At 49.8% G+C, this 17,826-nt stretch overlaps 1 protein-coding gene across 6 annotated transcripts in view; it reads left to right on the top strand.

Annotated features, from left to right (window-relative positions):
- Positions 1 to 71: 71 nt before the first annotated feature.
- Positions 72 to 17,826, top strand: part of LOC123773761 (alpha-protein kinase 1) — a 183,420-nt gene continuing 165,665 nt past the window's right edge. For all 6 annotated transcript variants that reach the window (XM_069312345.1, XM_069312342.1, XM_069312341.1 and 3 more), the window contains exon 1: positions 72 to 220. In XM_069312345.1, coding sequence (XP_069168446.1) covers positions 101 to 220 — 120 coding nt within the window. In that variant the 5' untranslated portion in view covers positions 72 to 100. The remainder of the gene's footprint in view (positions 221 to 17,826) is intronic.

Raw genomic sequence — 17,826 nt, 5'->3', positions numbered from 1 at the left:
AATATTGAATTGCTATTTTTATGGAGAGTTGTAATTGTTAGGATAAATGGAATTTGAGACAATATTGGAACACAACAAACATTTCTTCGTCTAGTGCAAAATGGCGACGCCAAGCCCAAGAAAATTTCAGGAAAAGATAGCGTTACTGCAACAAAGAGAAGCCGAAGGAAAACTAGAGTATGAGCAGATTATGACAGAAGTCCAAGGGCTGACTAGAGCTGTACGTGTTATGTGTATCATTCCCATAAGTGTCTGAAATTTGATAGTGAAATTGGAAAACATTTCTTGTTTATTTCAAAGCATCGTATTTAATACAATGTATTAATCAAGTGTTGAGCAGAATACAATGTTGAAATACGCACGTTTAATTTTGTGTTATAGTACAACGTATTGTCAGTTACTGCTTTATCTTGTCTATCGTTTCCGTGATGGGTTGATCGAGACTATGAAGTAGCACCCTTTTTGAAGGTTCACAATGAATTGCTTAAGTTATTATGTATGTTGTGCAGTGACAGTACATTATGCTTTCTTCATGGCACATGAATGGGTAGTGTTATATAGTGCTGGGTATGCCACGTTGCCAAGAACACGGGTCAAGATCACTATATACAAAAAATGAATACAGTAATGAGTAATGTCATTGAGGCTCCACATGGAATACTCAAGGGAGTGAAGCAGTCTGGGGGAAGTATTTGAAATTTCCCTGTGTGCTTAGATATGAGAGCTGATATGGCATTTCCCTGCATGTGATATTTCAGGAATGTATATATGGTGCTTGTACGTCACTCGATTTTGCAGTTTGCGCAATTTCGAAATAGTATGCTTTTTCACAATTTTAAGATAGTGCACGAACTTAAAAAGTGGGAACGTTGTCATGCAAATGTGTAGTTTTAAAACTGCACGGGCTATTTGTTCCATATATGCCTTTGGGAGCTCTACTAAAACGTTTTTGTTAGTATCGTGCACGGCTGCCAGTATACTGGTAGCCTGCAATATTTTTATAGTGTGTGAATGAATTCATTGCATAACCTCTTTAACCTAACATAATCAACCAAACCTTCCATAATTAACCGTACCTAACCTAATTAACCGAACCTAACCTCGTGCAGCAATTGCCCTAAGAAAAGCACCAAATATTTAAAACGGGCATATGCGAGTCGGGTTGAATTAGTTCATTATGTTTAAGTATACATATAGTAAACTACATTGTCTACAGTACTGCGAGAATATTATGAGCCTTCAGTATCATGGTAGTACAGTAGTTAAACTAATCTCTGTGATACTATAAGGCATATCTGATTTCATTACAAATTACCGACTTAAAAAAATAAATGAAAAGGGAGTTTCTGCATGCATATGTAAAAAGATACACATTAATGCAATCAAAATAAGAGAGAGGTATATATATATACTATAATACAATAAAAATACAAGAATGAATTAATTAAGGTATAGATAGGATAAATTTGAACACTTGATGTTAAGTTCGCATAACTTTTGAGAGGCGAGGCAATGTCAGTTACCTGATCATTGCACCTCTTACTTCAATGCAATGTGCCAGATATCTTTTTGTTATCCCATAAATTTGCTACAGTACCCTATTTTCTGGGGGGGGGGGAGGGACCCTGCGACTGCCTGGAGCTATCCAGGCTGATATGGATATATTAGACTTTGGCATCGATGTGCATGGAGTTCTAGGCCTACTGGGGACCACGAGCCAGAACCTGGTCCCCTCAGAGAGATACGAGGATGACCTATAGAAACTTTGTGTGGTGGAAACATTTTATGTCTGCCATCGACTGGGTCAGGTATCCAGAAAGGTAAGCACCCAAAAACAAACCCCTATTCTGGTTAACATTGTTACTGAAAGCCAAACTAGTGGGAAAAACTCCGTAAATGAAAACAAGCAAATGAGCATGATGTAATCCCCCCTCCCCAGGAGGGGGAAGGGGGAGCCCCAGACCCTCGTGCTGGCTACCCACACTCCAGTTCTTCGGCTGATGTGCTTGTCAACGGTCGTGTGTCTCTGGCTATAGCATTGTTCCAGTTCTGTGCCCTTGTGGTGTGGTACTGTCTCTATAGGGGTGTATGACCCAGGAGTATATTTCTTCAGTACTTGGGTTGCATGCTCCTAGGGTTCCCTTCCCTAGGTGCCCTTCCCTAGTACTGCCCTTGGGGCCACCTTCCACAAGTCACCTTGGGGTCTTCCTCCATTGTGTCTTTTACTGGTCGGTGACTGACCACCCTTGAAATAGCTGAGGTTCCTGTGTTCCCTTGTTTGCCTCTGGGTAGGGGGTAGTTTTTGTCACTGGTTGGGGCACAGGGTTCTGTGCAGCTAGTTGTCACCTCACATAACGGCCGGTTCTGTTCTGTCTGGGTACATTGTCCTCTTGCGGGGTTTTATTTTATTTTTGTTTTCTTGCCTGGTAGGAATCTGCTTTCGGTTGATCACACCTGTTGTACTATGGAGGTCCTCCGCTAGGCCCCCGGGAGTGTACACATCCCGGGGGTTCAGCTTTAGCAGTTTGTTCAGTAGTTTTGGGCACCAGTTACCAACACCCTACCTGGGCTTTCCTTAGCAGAATACCATGACTAAGAGTCCTGGGAAACCCCACAGGGGCTCTGTAGTCCAATGAATGACACCCCTGGGTCCCCTCTCGCTTCGTGCAAGTTTGAAGGTTGTGCTGTCTCGTTGTCTCAGCGTAACACTCACCGGGTGTGCCTCTGTCATGCTGCCTGTTGGGTACTGTGACACATTCGACCCAGAGTCTTGCACGTTTTGATGCTTGTTCGTACTCCAGTTCACTCGGACCTGACAATCATGATGTGCGGGTGCAGGCGGCTTCAGCGTTGCATGCTCGATTTAGTTTGCTGCAATGAGCTAGGTTGGTTGTTATCTCAGATGCCTAAGACTGCCCTACTTTGGTTATAGGCACCCGGTTTTGGGGGTATTGATCACCTCGACTTTGGTTCCGTCCACACCCCTTTGTTCTTCTCCTTCTGTTGTACGTCCTGGTCCTTTCCCCTTGCTTCTGGTTCCGAAGCGTCTGGGGGCTTCGAAGTCGGGGCAGGGTTTAGTTTGTGTTGAGACTCGGGCAGTTTTTGGGGTGCCTCCTTCTGGTGTGGAGACAGAGGCATTCGAGTCTGGTCCTCCGGCGAGAGCTTCTGGGTATGACCAGTGGGCCCCCTTTGTTCCTGCTTTTTTGTCTGCCCCTATCTTTTCTTTAGAGGTGGGTTTGGAGGGTGGCTCGGACCCGGGTCCTCGTGGGGAGGTTCCCGGGAAGGGGTTGTCTTAAGGGCCTTGTGCCCCATTGGACCCCGGTTAGGTTTTTGTACCTTCGGAGCGGGGCTTGGTGTTACAGGGAGTGGGGTTATCTTTTTTCCTCCTACTCGTACGAGTTGGATTTGGTGTCTACCTCTTCCCGGGTTCAGTTCCGTGATCCCAAGGATTCTTCGGCCCCATCTTTCCGGAGGTTTTCGGCCTCCTGCATCCCTCCGCATGTGGTGCAGGGAGGGCATTGCAGCTTACCTCCTGTGCGACCCGGATTATGCCTTCGAAATGGATCCTCATACTTTCATGTATGGTGCTTCCTGTCCCTACTCTGATCGTTATGAGATTCCGGAGTTATCCTGGCTTGCAGACTGCCCCTTTTTCTTGTTGGAGGCGTGGCATTTGTTCTGTTGGTCCAGCACGCTTGAGTGGTGCGAGGCTCATACAGTGGTTCAGGTTTTCCTGTGGGGTGAAGTTTGAGCACCTCAGTGTGTGCTTGTTCGCCCCTGCCTTTCCTCGGGATGTTGGTATGGTGCAGCTTCATGTGCAGGTCACTTTCCTTTCAGCTACATTGGTCGCCGAGGACTTGCACGCCTGTGGCCTGTTGGCTTCGGCCTTGCGATTCTTTTCCCTTCTCGAGTTGTCCTCAAACTGGCTTGAGGAGGATGTGGAGGCGCTTGGGGCCACTCCTGGGTCTGGTTTGTTGGCCTCGGCGGTGCGTGCTTCATCTGCACTTTTTGAAGCTGTTTGCGCTGATCCTGCGGGATGTGGCATCGCTGTTTTTTGTGGGGAGCCCCTACGGCTCCCTGGAGCTTATCGGGCTAATGTATGTTATGTTAGACCGGGACATTAGCTATGGAGTTCAAACCTACCAGGGACCAGCGCCAGAACCTGGCCCCTTCAGAGAGGTTTCAGGGAGCAATGGCTCTGGAAAACCCCATTATGGTTGAGGTTTTTCCTTATCTGCCATCGACCGGGGTCAGGCACCCAGAAAGGTAGGCATAACAAAACAAACCTCACATGGTAAAAAACTACAGCAAAAAAACAAACAGGTAGAAACTCCCTACAATCTCAAGGAAACAATAAATCAATTTACTGCCGTGCCGGTCGTCCGCACAGCCCTCCCCTCCCTGGGAGGTGGAGGGGGGGAGGCCCAGACCTCACCATGCCGGCTGCCTTCAGTTCGTAAGCTAGTGTCAACCGGGATAGATGCTTCTCTGGCCTCAAATTAATTCCTGGGTAGTGTTTGCCTCGTGTGGCGTTCTCTGCTGTCTTTGTGTGGTGTGCGGTGGCCAGGAGTACCTCATCAGTGCCGGGGCTGCATGCACTTAGGGGCTTCCTTCCCTAGGCGCCCTGTGAGTACTGCCCCTGCATGTCAGGGTTATCTTCCTTGGGGCGTTTGGGAACCGCTCCCGTAGGGGTTCTTGCTGCTCGGCATTTGCCTCGCCCTTGGGGCCAGCTAGGGCTTGGGTTCCTTGTTTGGCCTTGGGTAGTGGTGTTGTGCTGATAAGGGAGTCAAGGTGATTGCGCGGCCTGCCACCAAGCGGCGACCGGTTCCTGTTGCCTCTAGGGACGGTGTACTTTTGCGGGGTTTTTCTTTTGTTTTGTTTTTGTTTGCCTGGTGGAGGTTCTGCCTCATGGGTCTATAGTTCCCCTGATATTGTTTTGGTGGCCCTCTGCTAGGCCCCCGTGCTTGTACACGTCCCAGGGGATTTTCAGTGTTATCATCAACCCTTGTTTGTTTGGGTTTCTTAAGCGGTTAGCAACACCTTGCCCGGGCTTCCTGTTGTTGTTACCCTACGGGCCCTGGAAACCCCTGTCGGGGCTCGGGGACCCATGGATGCGTCTCCCAAGTTCCAGCCTGCCTTGTGCGGGTTTGAAGGTTGCATTGTGCCCTTGTCTCAGGGTGACAGTCACCTGTTTTGCCTCCGTCATGCTGCCTGTTGGGTCAACGACACCTTTGACCTGGAGTCCTGCAAGTCATGTTCTCTGCTTGTGCTCCAGTTTTACTCTGAGGATGTTCCTGTTAGGGTACAGGCAGCATCAGCGTTGCATGTTAGGTTTAGGTTATTGCAATGCGCTAGGTTGGTTTCCCACCCGGATGCCCTGAGGCTGCCCCGTTTTGGTTTTAGGGACCCTGACCTGGGGCGTTAGTCGCTTTGGCTCCTGCCGCGCCCCCTGGTCCTTCCCCTATGTTTCTTCCTGCACCTTCCCCTGTGTCCGGCTCCAAAACATCTGAGGGTTTCGACCTCGGCACAGGGTTTAGCTGGTAATGAGACTCGGGCTACCTCGGGGGCTCGCTCTGTTTGCTCACGCTTGGTCCCACGATTTGTGGGCCTTTTCGATCGTGTCATCTGGCCTGCGGTGGTGTTGGGCGACTCGTCCTCCCTTGGGGGGCTCGTGGCTAACAGGGCAGGTTTCTTCTGCGCGTCAAGTTGTCTTGGAGTGGGTGCGCTTGGGCATGGTCGAAACGACTACGTCCCTCAGGTGGGTTTCCCCGTCTGTTTCCAGTACCAAAATGGGACTGTGCGGATCTGAGGTTCATTCTGGATTTGTCCCATCTGAACCCCTGGATTCCTTGCCCCTCCTTTCGGATGACTACTCTGTCTCAGGTCCAGCTTCTGTTGGAGCCGGGTGCCTGGATGGTGTCCCTGGACCTCAAGGACACCTATTGGCATGTTCCTATTCATCCGGGGTTCAGGGACTGGTTAGGTTTCGTGGTGGGGTGTCATGCTTACCGTTTTCGATGCCTTCATTTTGGCTTGAATCTGGCACCTCGCGTTTTTACGTGTCTGACCCGGGTTGTCGTGACCCGTCTGCGTCTTCTAGGGATTCGGGTTTTGGCCTACCTCGACGACTGGCTGGTGTGGGACTCCCAGTCGGTCAGCTTGTCTGCTCGCCAGGGATATGGTTCTTTCCCAGCTCGCCAGGTTCGGGTTCCTGGTGAACTGGAGGAAGTCCCATCTGGTTCCGTCCCAGGTTCGGACCTGGCTGGGTCTTGTTTGGGATTCTCGGACCGCTTCCTTGTCTCTCCCTCCAGAGGTGTTGTTGCGGCTGCGGGACCGCCATCTGCTGTTTCTGAGGAGGTCCCGGGTCACTCGGCGGTTGCTCTAGAGGTTGTACGGGAGTCTGAACTTCGCCGTGCTAGTCTACCCGCCTGGTCGGGTTTGGCTTCGGCGTCTGTTTTGGTTCCTTCGGGGACGTCCCTTCTGTTTCGCGATAGTTGGGTTCGTCCTCCGGGGGCCTTGTGTTGGTTGCTGCGTCACCGGCTTCCTCTTCGGGGTTTTTGGGGTTCGGTGCCTTGGCGCCTTCCCAAGCCCTCGCTCGATGTGTTCACGGATGCGTCGTCTCTCGGCTGGGGCTTTGTGACCAGTGCTCACCAGGCAGGCCAGGGACAGTGAGGTCCGTCCTTCCGTCGGGTTCACAGCACGGTTCGGGAGTTCGCGGCAGTCTGGTTAGCACTTCGGAGGGTTCGGGTCGCTCGGGGATCGGCCATTCACCTCCATTCAGACTGTTCTCCAGTGGTTCATTGCCTGAACCGCGGGGATTCTCTTCGGTCCTTGGCTCTTTGAGGGGTTGGTCTCTTCGAGTGGTTCGTCTGCTGGATTCTTGGGGTTTGGCTCTCCGTGCCGTTCATGTCCGGGGAGTGTTCAACGTTCTGGCGAACGGTCTGTCACATTTCCATCCCCTGTCCACGGAGTGGACGGTCGACGATGACTCGTTTCGTTGGATCTGCCAGATGTACGGTCTCCCAGATGTGGACCTCTTTGCGATCTGCGTGGTCTCAGCGTCTCCCAATCTATGTGACACCCTTCCCCGACTGCGAGGCGTTCGCTGTGGATGCCTTACGGCAGGACTGGTCGAGGTGGGGTTACCTGTACCTCTTCCCGGTCCAGCTGTTGCTTCGGGTTCTGGTTCGGTTGGAGACATTCCCAGGGAGAGTAGTCCTTGTGGCCCCTTGGTGGCCGGCCCAGCCTTGGTTTCCGGCCCAGCCTTGGTTTCCGGTGCTATTGGCTCGGTGCCCGAACCCGGGATGTTTCCCGCAGCTCCGCATCTTTCAGCAGGTTGGCCTGGTCTGGTACAGGGCTGGTTCGAACTTCTCCTTCGCTCTTCGCGTCTGGTCTTTTTGACGCGAGTGTATCACCAATTCTATGGTGATCAGGTGGCTTCATTGATGGTGTCCCACCTGAGAGCTTCGTCTCAGCGACAGTATGACGTTTCCTGCTGTTCTTTTTGCCATTTTCTGGCTAATATGATGCCTAATACTGTACTGTCGCCTCGTATCGTGCGGCGCTGGTGGAGCCGCTCAAGCTAGCGTTCGGGGTGGACGTCACATCCGCCCCGTTTCATAAGCTTTCCCATGCTATGTTTTACCTCCGGCCTGCTCATGCGCCTCTTGAGCCTTCCTGGTCCTTGGACAAGGTGCTCTCCTATCTTTCCTCTCCTTGGTTTGTGGTGGCCCCTTCGGTTCCGGATTGTTTTTTCAAGGCTTTGTTTTTGTTGGCATTGGCCTCTGGGGGCCGGGTTGGGGAGCGTCATGCTCTCCTCCGGCGCAGGGGTTTCTGCTCTTTTGGTCCTGGGGTTAGGTTTGTCCGTTTGCAGCCTTCTCCATCTTTTCTGGCAAAGAACGAGACGGCTGCTTTCCGGAGGGGTTAGTGGGTCATTGATGCTTGGTTGGTTCGGCCGGGGGTGCATCATGTGTTGTGTCCGGTTGCAGCACTTCGCCGTTACCTGCGCGCTTCAGCTGGGGTGGCTGGGAATGCGCTTTGGGCTTGATCGGTTTCCCTCATTCCCTGTTCCAGGGCTCGGGTCTCCCAGGTTGTCCGCAGGGTTATTAAGTCTATCCAGCCTGTGGTCTATCCTCGCGCCCATGACGTTCGGAAGTTTGCAGCTTTGGCTGCCGTGTTTGGTAACATGTCTTGGGCTCATATTTGGGCGCGTGGATTTTGGAAGTCGAACAGGGTCCTGGCTGCCCGTTATTTGGTGAATGTCCCTGCTTCCTCGGCGTTCTTGTGTTGCTTTGGGTCGCAGGTTGCAGCCAGTTGTCTCGACTTCGCGTTGAGGAGTTTGTGGCCGCCGCCTTCTGGGTAAGTCCCTAATTCCTTCTCTTTGGGTATGTAGTTCCAGGGAGCCGTAGGGGCTCCCCACAGAAAACCAGCATTGAATGTAATGAAATGTCATTTTCTGGGCGAGCCCCGGAAGCTCCCTGGCTACCCTCCCTCCCATCTGGTCGGCAGGTTTTTTTTCCGCGTTGGTTGAAGCCTAGTTTCCGAACTGAAGGCAGCCGGTGTGGTGAGGTCCAGGTTTCCTCCCCTTCCCCTCCCGGGGAGGGGACTGCTGCGCAGACGACTGGAGCAGCAGTAAATTGATTGATTGATTGTTTCCTTGGGATTGTAGGGAGTTTCTACCTGTGTGTTCGATTTTTTGTTGTAGTTTTTTACCATGTGGGGTTTTTGTTACGCCTACCTTTCTGGGTGCCTGACCCCGGTCGATGGCAGATAAGGAAAACCTCCAACCATATTGGGGTTTTCCAGGGCCATTGCTCCCTGAAACCTCTCTGAAGGGGCCAGGTTATGACACTGGTCCCTGGTAGGTCTGAACTCCATAGCTAATGTCCCGGTCTAACATAACATACATTAGCCCGATAAGCTCCAGGAAGCCTCCGGGGCTCACCCAGAAAATGGCGTTTCATTACATTCAAAGCTGGTTTTTTGCTTCCCGTCTCGCGTGTCGGCAGGCTGTTTCTTCTGTGGAATCCGCTTGGGCCCTGGCGCTTGGGCTTTCTTCACCTCTTTGCCCGGTGCTGTTTGCAGAGTTTGTGGTGTTCTAGGGGCACCTGACAGCTGAGTGGACAGCGCTTCAGATTCGTAGTCCTGAGGTTCCAGCTTCGATCCCTTTGGAGTCAGAGACAAATGGGCAAAATGTTTCTTTCACCCTGATGCCCCTGTTTCCTAGCAGTAAATAGGTACCTTGGAGTTAGACAGCTGTTATGGGCTGCTTCCTGGGGGTGTGTAACAAAAAGGAGGCCTGGTCGAAGACCGGGCCGCGGGGACGCTAAGCCCGAAATCATCTCGAGATAACCTCAAGATAGTATCTGTAGGCAGCTTCATCTAGTTGTCGTGCCATATCGGACTTGTTGATTTTCCGGGGGTTCCGTGGAGGATCTTCCCGGAAGGGCTGTGCCAGGACTCGTGGTTCCTCCCGTTGTGGTGGGCCAGTGGTCCCAGTTTCGATCCTGCCTTCGTCTGGTCGGTGCGGTGATGGCTCTGTGCAAAGGTTGGGTTCCCGTAAAGGGCGTTGGCCCTTTCGCAGGAACCTTGTGTTGTGAAGCTGGTTGTGAACCGGCTTCCTGCCGGTTCATCCCATTGACAGGGCGATGGGGGGGGGAGGGGGGCTTGCTCTGTTTGCAAATGCCTGGTCCCATGATTTGTGGGACTTTTGGGTCGTTACTTGTGGCCTGCGGTGGCGTTGGGTGGCCCTTCCTCCTTCAGGGGTTTCGGGGTTAGCTGGGTAGGCCTCTTCTCCGGCGCTCGGTTGGGTCGTCTTGGAGTGGGTTCGCTTGGGTGTGGTCGAAACGATCTCGGGTGGGTTTTCCGTCCGTTTTCGGTTCCAAAGCAAGACTGCGTGGACCTCGGGTTCATTTTGGACTGTCCCGTCTTAACCCGTGGGTTTATTGCACCTTCTTTCGGATGACTACTCTGTCCCAGGTCTGTTTTCTGTTGGAGCCAGATGCTTGGATGGTGTCCTTGGAACTCAAGGTCCAGGGACACCATCCATTGGCATGTTTGCACACACCATCCATGCCAATAAACATGTCCCGATTCATCTGGGGTTCAGGGATTGGCTCGGTTTTATTGTTGGGAATCAGAGATGCCGCTTTCATTGCCTTCCGTTCGGCTTGAATCTGGCACCTTGCGTTTTCACATGCCTTACCCGGGTCATGGTGGTCCCATCTATGTCTTTTATGTAATTACCTAAGTGTAGTTACAGGATGAGAGCTACGCTCATGGTGTCCCATCTTCCCACCACTCTTTGTCATATAATGCTGTGAAACTACTATACTTATTTCATTTGTTTTTGGCTAGTGATTAATTGTTCTAAAATTAATGGTAATTCCTGTACCCAGGTGGTCCCTCCCGACGCTCCCCTCCCACCCTCCCGACACCACCCACCCACCCCACCCCTTCCTCCACCATGCATCTAGAGCCACAGACGGGATTAATACGGTATGGCCGAATTTTCATCCGGCCAAACCAGCTTTTATCCGGTTCCTGTGGCCATTTTGGCCAGATATTGTGATAACTTTATCCGATCATGATTTTGGCCGTATAAGGGCGTTTTCCGGATGCTTGAATCCTGGATAATCGCGAGGTTACAGTACTGACGGTCTTGGCCTCCACCACCTTCTCACCTAACTTGTTCCAACCGTCTACCACTCTGTTTGCGAAAGTGAATTTTCTTATATTTCTTTGGCCTCTGTGTTTAGCTAGTTTAAATCTATGACCTCTTGTTATTAAAGTTCCAGGTCTCCGGAAATCTTCCCTATCGATTTTATCAATTCCTGTTACTTTTTTGTATGTAGTGATCATATCGCCTCTTTTTCTTCTGTCTTCTAGTTTTGGCATATTTAATGCCTCTAACCTCTCATCGTAGCTCTTTCACTTCAGTTCTGGGAGCCACTTAGTAGCATGTCTTTGCACCTTTTCCAGTTTGTTGATGTGCTTCTTAAGATATGGGCATTACACAACCGCTGCATATTCTAGCTTTGGCCTAACAAAAGTCGTGAACAATTTCACGACTTTCATGTGTTCGGGTTCTGGCCTACCTTGATGACTGGCTGGTGTAGGCTCCCAGCCAGTCTGCGTGTCTGCTCGCCAGGGATTTGGTTCTTTCCCAGCTTGCCGGGTTTAGGTTCATGGTGAACTGGGAAGTCCCATCTGGTTCCCTCTTAGATTTGGTCTTGGCTGGGTCTTGTGTGGGACGCTCTGACCGCTTCCTTGTCTCTGCCTCCAGAGGCTCTTGCTTCAGCTGCGGTCCCACCTTCACCTGTTTCTGGGGGGGCTCCCGAGTCACGAGACATTTGTGTGGGAGTCTAACCCTCAGCCTCCCACACAAACTCGAGGGTTTGTGTGGGAGCCTGAACTTTGCCATAATGGTCTACCCACCGGGTTGGGTTTGACTTCATCAGCTGTTCTGGTTCCTTCGGGTATGTCCCTTCCAGTCTCTCTCGCGATCGCTGGGTTCGGCCTCCAGGGGCTTTGCTCAGGGTGCTGCGTTGCCAGCTTCCTCTTCAAGTTTTTTTGGATTCAGTACCATGGCACCTACCCGAGCCCTCACTCGATGTGTTCATGGATATATTGTTTCTTGATTGGAGCTTTGTAATCAGTGCACACTAGGCCGGCCATCGACGGTGGGGTCCGTCCTTCCGTCGGGCTCACAGCACGGTGAGGGAGTTCACAGCGGTGTAGATGTCGCTTGGGAGGGTTTGGGTCGGTTGTGGATTGACGATCAGGCTCCATTCGGACTGCTTCCCGATGGTTCAATTGCCCGAATCGTGGGGGGGTTCGATGTGGTCCTTGGCTCTATGGGGCTGGTCGTTTCGGGTGACTTGTCTGCCGAGTTCTTGGGGTTTGGCTATCCTGGCGGTTCACGTTTGGGGGGTGTTCAACGTCCTGGCAGACGGCCTGTCTCGGTTTATTTCCCCCCTCCATGAAAAGGAAGGTCGATGCTGACTCATTCAGTTGGCTCTGCTGGATGTACGGGCTTCCGGAAGTGGAAGTCTTTGCTTTGGAGTGGTCTTCCGGTATATGTGACGCCCTTTCCCGACTGTGAGGCTATCAGGGTCGATGCCTTCAGGCAGGACTGGGCGAAGTAAGGTTACCTGTACCTCTTCCTGCCGGTTCAGCTGTTGCTCCAGGTCCTGGCTCACTTGGAGACTTACCAGGGGAGATTTGTCCTTCTGGGCCCTTGGTGGCCAGCCCAACCTTGGTTTCAGGCGCTGCCTGCTCGGTGTCTGAACCCGAGAGTGTTCCTGCGGCTCCGCCTCTTTCAGCAGATTGGTCCAGCCAGTTACGTGGCTGGTTCGCTCTTCTTCTCGAGTCTTCGCGTCTGGACTTTCTGACTCAGGTCTATCATCACTAGTATGGTGTGCTGGTGGCTTCAGTTGATGGTTTCCCACCTGCGTACTTCGTCTCGACGGCAGTATGAATTTTCCTGCCGGTCTTTCTGTTGTTTCTTGTTTCTGCGTAGGTGTACTTCTGTCTTGAATGGGGTTGTCTTGTCCTTCATTTCGTTGTTGTTCCAGGACCATCATCTTATACTGAATACTGTCGCCTCGTATTGTGTGGCGTTGGCGGAGCCACTGCAACTTGTGTTTGGTGTTTGGTACTTCTGCTTCATTCCGCAATGCTGTCTCGTGCGTTGTTTCACCTCCGGCCTGCTCAGTGCGCCTCCTGAGCTGTCCTGGTTGTTGGACTGGGTGCTCTCTCTTCCTCGGTTTATAGTGGGCCCTTTGGTTGAGGATTGTTTTTCTAAGGATCTTTTCCTGTTGGCATTGGCCTCTGGGGGTCAGGTCAGGGAGCTTCATGCTCTCCTCCAGCACAGGGGTTCCTATGCTTTTGGTCCTGGTCGTAGGTTTGTTCATTTGCAGCCATATTCTTTTCTGGCGAAGAATGAGGAGTCTGTTGCTTTCCGGAGGGATCCTTGGGTTGTTGATGCTTGGTTGGTTTGGCTTTGGGTGCATCATGTGTTGTCTGGTTGCGGCTCTCCACCGTTATCTGCGCGCCACGGCTTTGGTAGCCAGGGACACCTTTGGGTTGACCCGGTTTTTCTTCTTCCCTGTTCCAGGGCTCAGGTTCTCAGGTTGTCAGCAGGGTTATTCGGCCCAGCCAGCCCGCGGTGTATCCTCAGGCCCACGTCATTCGTAAGTATGCTACGTTGGCTGCTGTCTTCGGTAACATGTTTTGGGATGACATTTGGGCACAGGGTTTTTTTGAGGTTGAACAGGGTCCTGGCCGCTTGCTGCTTTGTTAATGTTCCTAGGCCCAGTCGGGCCTGTGTTGCATTGGGTCAGCGGTTGCAGCCAGTTTTCTCGACTTCGAGTTGAAGACAAGAGCTGACTGCTTCCCGGTGACGTCCCTATTGTTTGATTTTGTCTTTGGGTAAGTAGCTCCGGGAAGCTGCAGGGGCTGCCCCCAGAAAACCAGTGTTGAATGTATCTTGAGGTTATCTCGATGATTTCGGGGCTTTTTTGTGTCCCCGCGGCCCGGTCCTCGACCAGGCCTCCACCCCCAGGAAGCAGCCCGTGACAGTTGACTAACACCCAGGTACCTATTTTACTGCTAGGTAACAGGGGCATAGTGTGAAAGAAACTCTGCCCACTGTTTCTCGCCGGCGCCCGGGATTGAACCCGGGACCACAGGATCACAAGTCCAGTGTGCTTTACGCTCGGCCGACCAGCTCCGGATGTAATGAAACACCATTTTCTGGGTGAGATCCGGAGGCTCCCTGGCGACCCTCCCTCCCTCCCTCTGGTCAGGGTTTTTTCGCATTTTTGACACCCAGCCTTAAACCCTTAACTGCGCGGCCTCCAAATATGAACCCCCCCTCCCCCCAGTACATGGGAAATAAAATCTCTGGAAAAAAATCTTTTCTGTTTTTAGTGTCAAAAACCCTTCCCTGAGTAAGTGTATAGTAACAGAAGGTCGAAATTGTAAGTACTTAAACTGCTATGGGGTCTGTAAGTTCGTGCGTGACGTCATCATTCCCTGGTCGCCCGTGGCATACACCCCCGGGGCCGGTAGGGCGCTCGGGGCAAGATGGGCGAGTTGCCGCGAATATATTTTTATTCATTTTCTGCGCACAGTTCCAAATACATTTTATATGCTTTCACGTGCCAATCCTATGTATAATGAACACTGTACACTATATTATGGCAGTAGAACATCCGTACTGTCCAAAGACACTGTGTTACGTGCATAACACATGTGTACACATATCCGGCACATATTTCCATTGTATTATGCTAATTTATGTATATATATACAGTCTATTTACACACTATACACTATTACACAGTATATACATTCACCATGAACACACTCAGAACTCCGCGAGTGTCAGCTGCCACACCCTCACTCCTCCAACATCCAGTCTCTCCCTCACTCCTCCAACATCTTACTCACCAACATTGCTCCTCCCACCATACTGTTATTGTTTGTATTACACTATTTACACATGTTATGTATACCTATCTACATGTTTTATTCACCAGAACTATGCAAGTAAACTGGTATTGTGTCCAAACTTTACAGTGGCCACCATACACTGCATGAGAAATCACGCAGCAGCCAGCAGACAATGCTACGATTATGTCACCTCCCTCACCAAAATAGCTCCTCCCAACATACTCCTGTTGCTGTTACTACACTATATACACGCATTGTATATATCCATGTACAAATGTGTTCACCATAGCGAACCACTAAGCTAGTATGATGAAGCAAAACAAGAGTGGCTACCACACAGTGAGGCTACCTCGATTCTCTCCCTCGCTCCCTCACCGCAATTACTTCTCCCACAATATTACGCACAGTGCTTATTATCACCACAATCCTGCTGTTATCACAATATTGGTCACTAAATCCTGTAAATACGTAATTGACCAAATTTATTTTGTAAAGGAACTTAAGAAGCCGTTTGAAGATTCCTAGATGGACGAAATAATGCTGTTGTGCTGTGGCTAGCGCTGTGAACATTGTGAACAGCATTGAATCACTAACATTTGAACATTGTACACAGTCATTATCACACTCAGGCTCTTTTGTAATACTATCATGGCTAAATAATACAAGTTATATATATATATTTTGGCATTATTAAGCAATGCTGTGGTCACAAGCTGAACAGCAGTGCTGAGAGCTCATGCGTGTGCCGGCCTTGGTTGCTCACTCACTACTGAGGCTCTCACACCCTGGGAATGTGGACCACGATTTTTTTTAAAGATGGCGTCTGTTTACAAGAGCCCTGAGGAAGCTGATGTGAACCTCATGTAGCCGCGGGAGTTTTGAATGAAACGTGAAAAATACAAATACCCGGAGGCGCGTAGCGCACCCCAGATGTGGGCCTGCAGGCACATGCAGTTAAAGGGTTAAGAACTGAAGGGTGGGTAGCCGCCATGAAGGTCTGGGGGCTCCCCCTTTCCCCCTTCCGGGAAGGTTGCGCAGATACCTGGTTGATACCTGCTTGATGGGGTTCTAGGAGTTCTACTTCCCAAGCCTGGCCCGAGGCCAGGCTTGACTTGTGAGAGCTTGGTCCACCAGGCTGTTGCTTGCAGCAGCCCACAGGCCTGCCCACATATCCATCACAGCCCGGTTGGTCCGGCATTCCTTGGAGAAAACGGTCTAGTTTTCTCTTGAAGATGTCCACAGTTGTTCCGACAATATTTCTTGTGCTCGCTGGGAGGATGTTGAACAACCGTGGACCTCTGATGTTTATACAGTGCTCTCTGATTGTACCAAAGGCACCCCTGCTCTTCACTGGTTCTATTCTGCATTTTCTTCCATATCATTCACTCCAGTATGTTGTTATTTTACTGTGTAGAGTTGGTACTTGGCCCTCCAGTATCTTCCACGTGTATATTATTTGATATCTCTCTCGTCGTCTTTCTAGTGAGTACATTTGAAGAGCTTTGAGACGATCCCAATAATTTAGGTGCTTTATTGCGTCTATGTATGCCAGTATACGTTCTCTGTATTCCCTCTATTTCAGCAATCTCTCCTGCTCTGAAGGGGAAAGTGAGTACTGAGCAGTACTCAAGATGGGCCAGTACAAGTACTTTGTATAGTACAACCATTGTGACGGGATCCCTGAATTTGAAAGTTCTCGTAATCCATCCGATCATTTTCTGGCCTGACGAAATATTTGCTAGGTTATGCTCCCTAAATGTTAGGTCGTCAGACATCATTATTCCCAAATCCTTTACATGCTGCTTACCTACTATGGGCACATTTGATTATGTTTTGTACCCTGTATTATGTTTAAGGTCTTCATTTTTACCATACCTGAGTACCTGGAATTTATCACTGTTAAACATCATGTTATTTTCTGTTGCCTAGTCAAAACCTTTATTAATATCTGCTTGAAATTTTCCAATATCTTCAACCGAGGTAATTTTCATGCTGATTTTTGTGTCATCTGCAAAGGATGATACGAAGCTCTGACTTGTATTTTTGTCTATATCTGATATGAGAATAAGGAAAAGCAGTGGTGCAAAGACTGTACCCTGAGGTACAGAGCTTTTAACTGCGCTTGGACTTGATTTTATATGACTGACTGTTACTCGTTGTGTCTTGTTTGACAGAAAACTGAGTATCCAGTGTCCTACTTTACCAGTTATTCTCATTGACCTCATTTTGTGTGCTATAACTCAATGGTCACATTTATCGAAAGCCTTTGCGAAGTCCATGTGTAACACATCGGCATTCTGTTTTTCTTCTAATGTCCCAGTGACTTTTTCATAGTGATCAAGTAGCTGTGAGAGGCATGATCTTCCTGCTTGAAATCCATGTTGGCCTGGGTTGTGAAGGTCATTTAGTCTCCATGAAATTGGTGACCTGACTCCTAATCACTCTCTCCAATACTTTTATTACAGTGGCACCACAATGTGGTGACATCATGCTAGTTTGCTTGTTTTCATTTGGGGAGTTCTGTCCACTCGTTCGGCTCTTTCTAGCAATTTTTTCACCAGATTAGGGGGTTTATTTTGAGGCGTTTACCTGTCTGGGTGCCTGTCCCGGTCGATGGCAGACATGTAATGCTTCCAACCACACAGGGGGGGGGGGGGGTTCTATAAGCCATTACTCCTCGTGCTTCTCTGAGAAGGCCAGGTTCTGGCTCATGGTCCCTGGTAGGCCTAGAACTCCATGCACATTGACTGATGCCAAAGTCTAATACTGTATATCTGTATCAGCCTGGTTAGCTTCGGGGAGCCTCTGGGTCTCACCCAGAAAATGGCGTTTCATTACATTCAACACTGGTTTTGTAAGAGTCTGATTTTGATCAATGTGTGTAGTATTTATAGGCTGTGGGTGAACAATATTTACCAGCTGAAGATTTTGTGTATTGTATTCTGCGTATTAAAAAAATGCTTCTACCCCATCCATCTGCAACAGGCTTATGATATCTAGTTCTTTTGATCAAGCAGATGATAGACAATATATTACATATTTGGAGGGTTCCTCTTATATTTAGCTACATGTTGTACACACTTTGAACAGTCCTTTTTTAAATGTAAGCAAAATTTTCTTTGCTGATAAAAAATACTGTTCACCCTTTCCTAAATGTTCAGCTGTATAGTGTATTTTTTCTCCTCTTTAATATATATTTTATGTGTAGCATAGAAATACTCTTTTTCAATCAAGACATATTTGAGGTGGTAATGTTATGTGCCCTTTTAGGATGCATGTCATGTTGGAAATCGGCAGTGCTTTTTTAGAAGTGTTCTGGGAATCGTCTGAATGACGAATCTAATCCCAGTCTAATAATTGTGGATATGT

The sequence above is a fragment of the Procambarus clarkii genome, chromosome 72 (genome assembly GCF_040958095.1).
Source record: "Procambarus clarkii isolate CNS0578487 chromosome 72, FALCON_Pclarkii_2.0, whole genome shotgun sequence".
Lineage (NCBI taxonomy): Eukaryota > Metazoa > Arthropoda > Malacostraca > Decapoda > Cambaridae > Procambarus > Procambarus clarkii.
The sequence above is the reverse complement of the archived record's forward strand: the minus strand, read 5'-3'. Positions and strand labels throughout refer to the sequence as shown.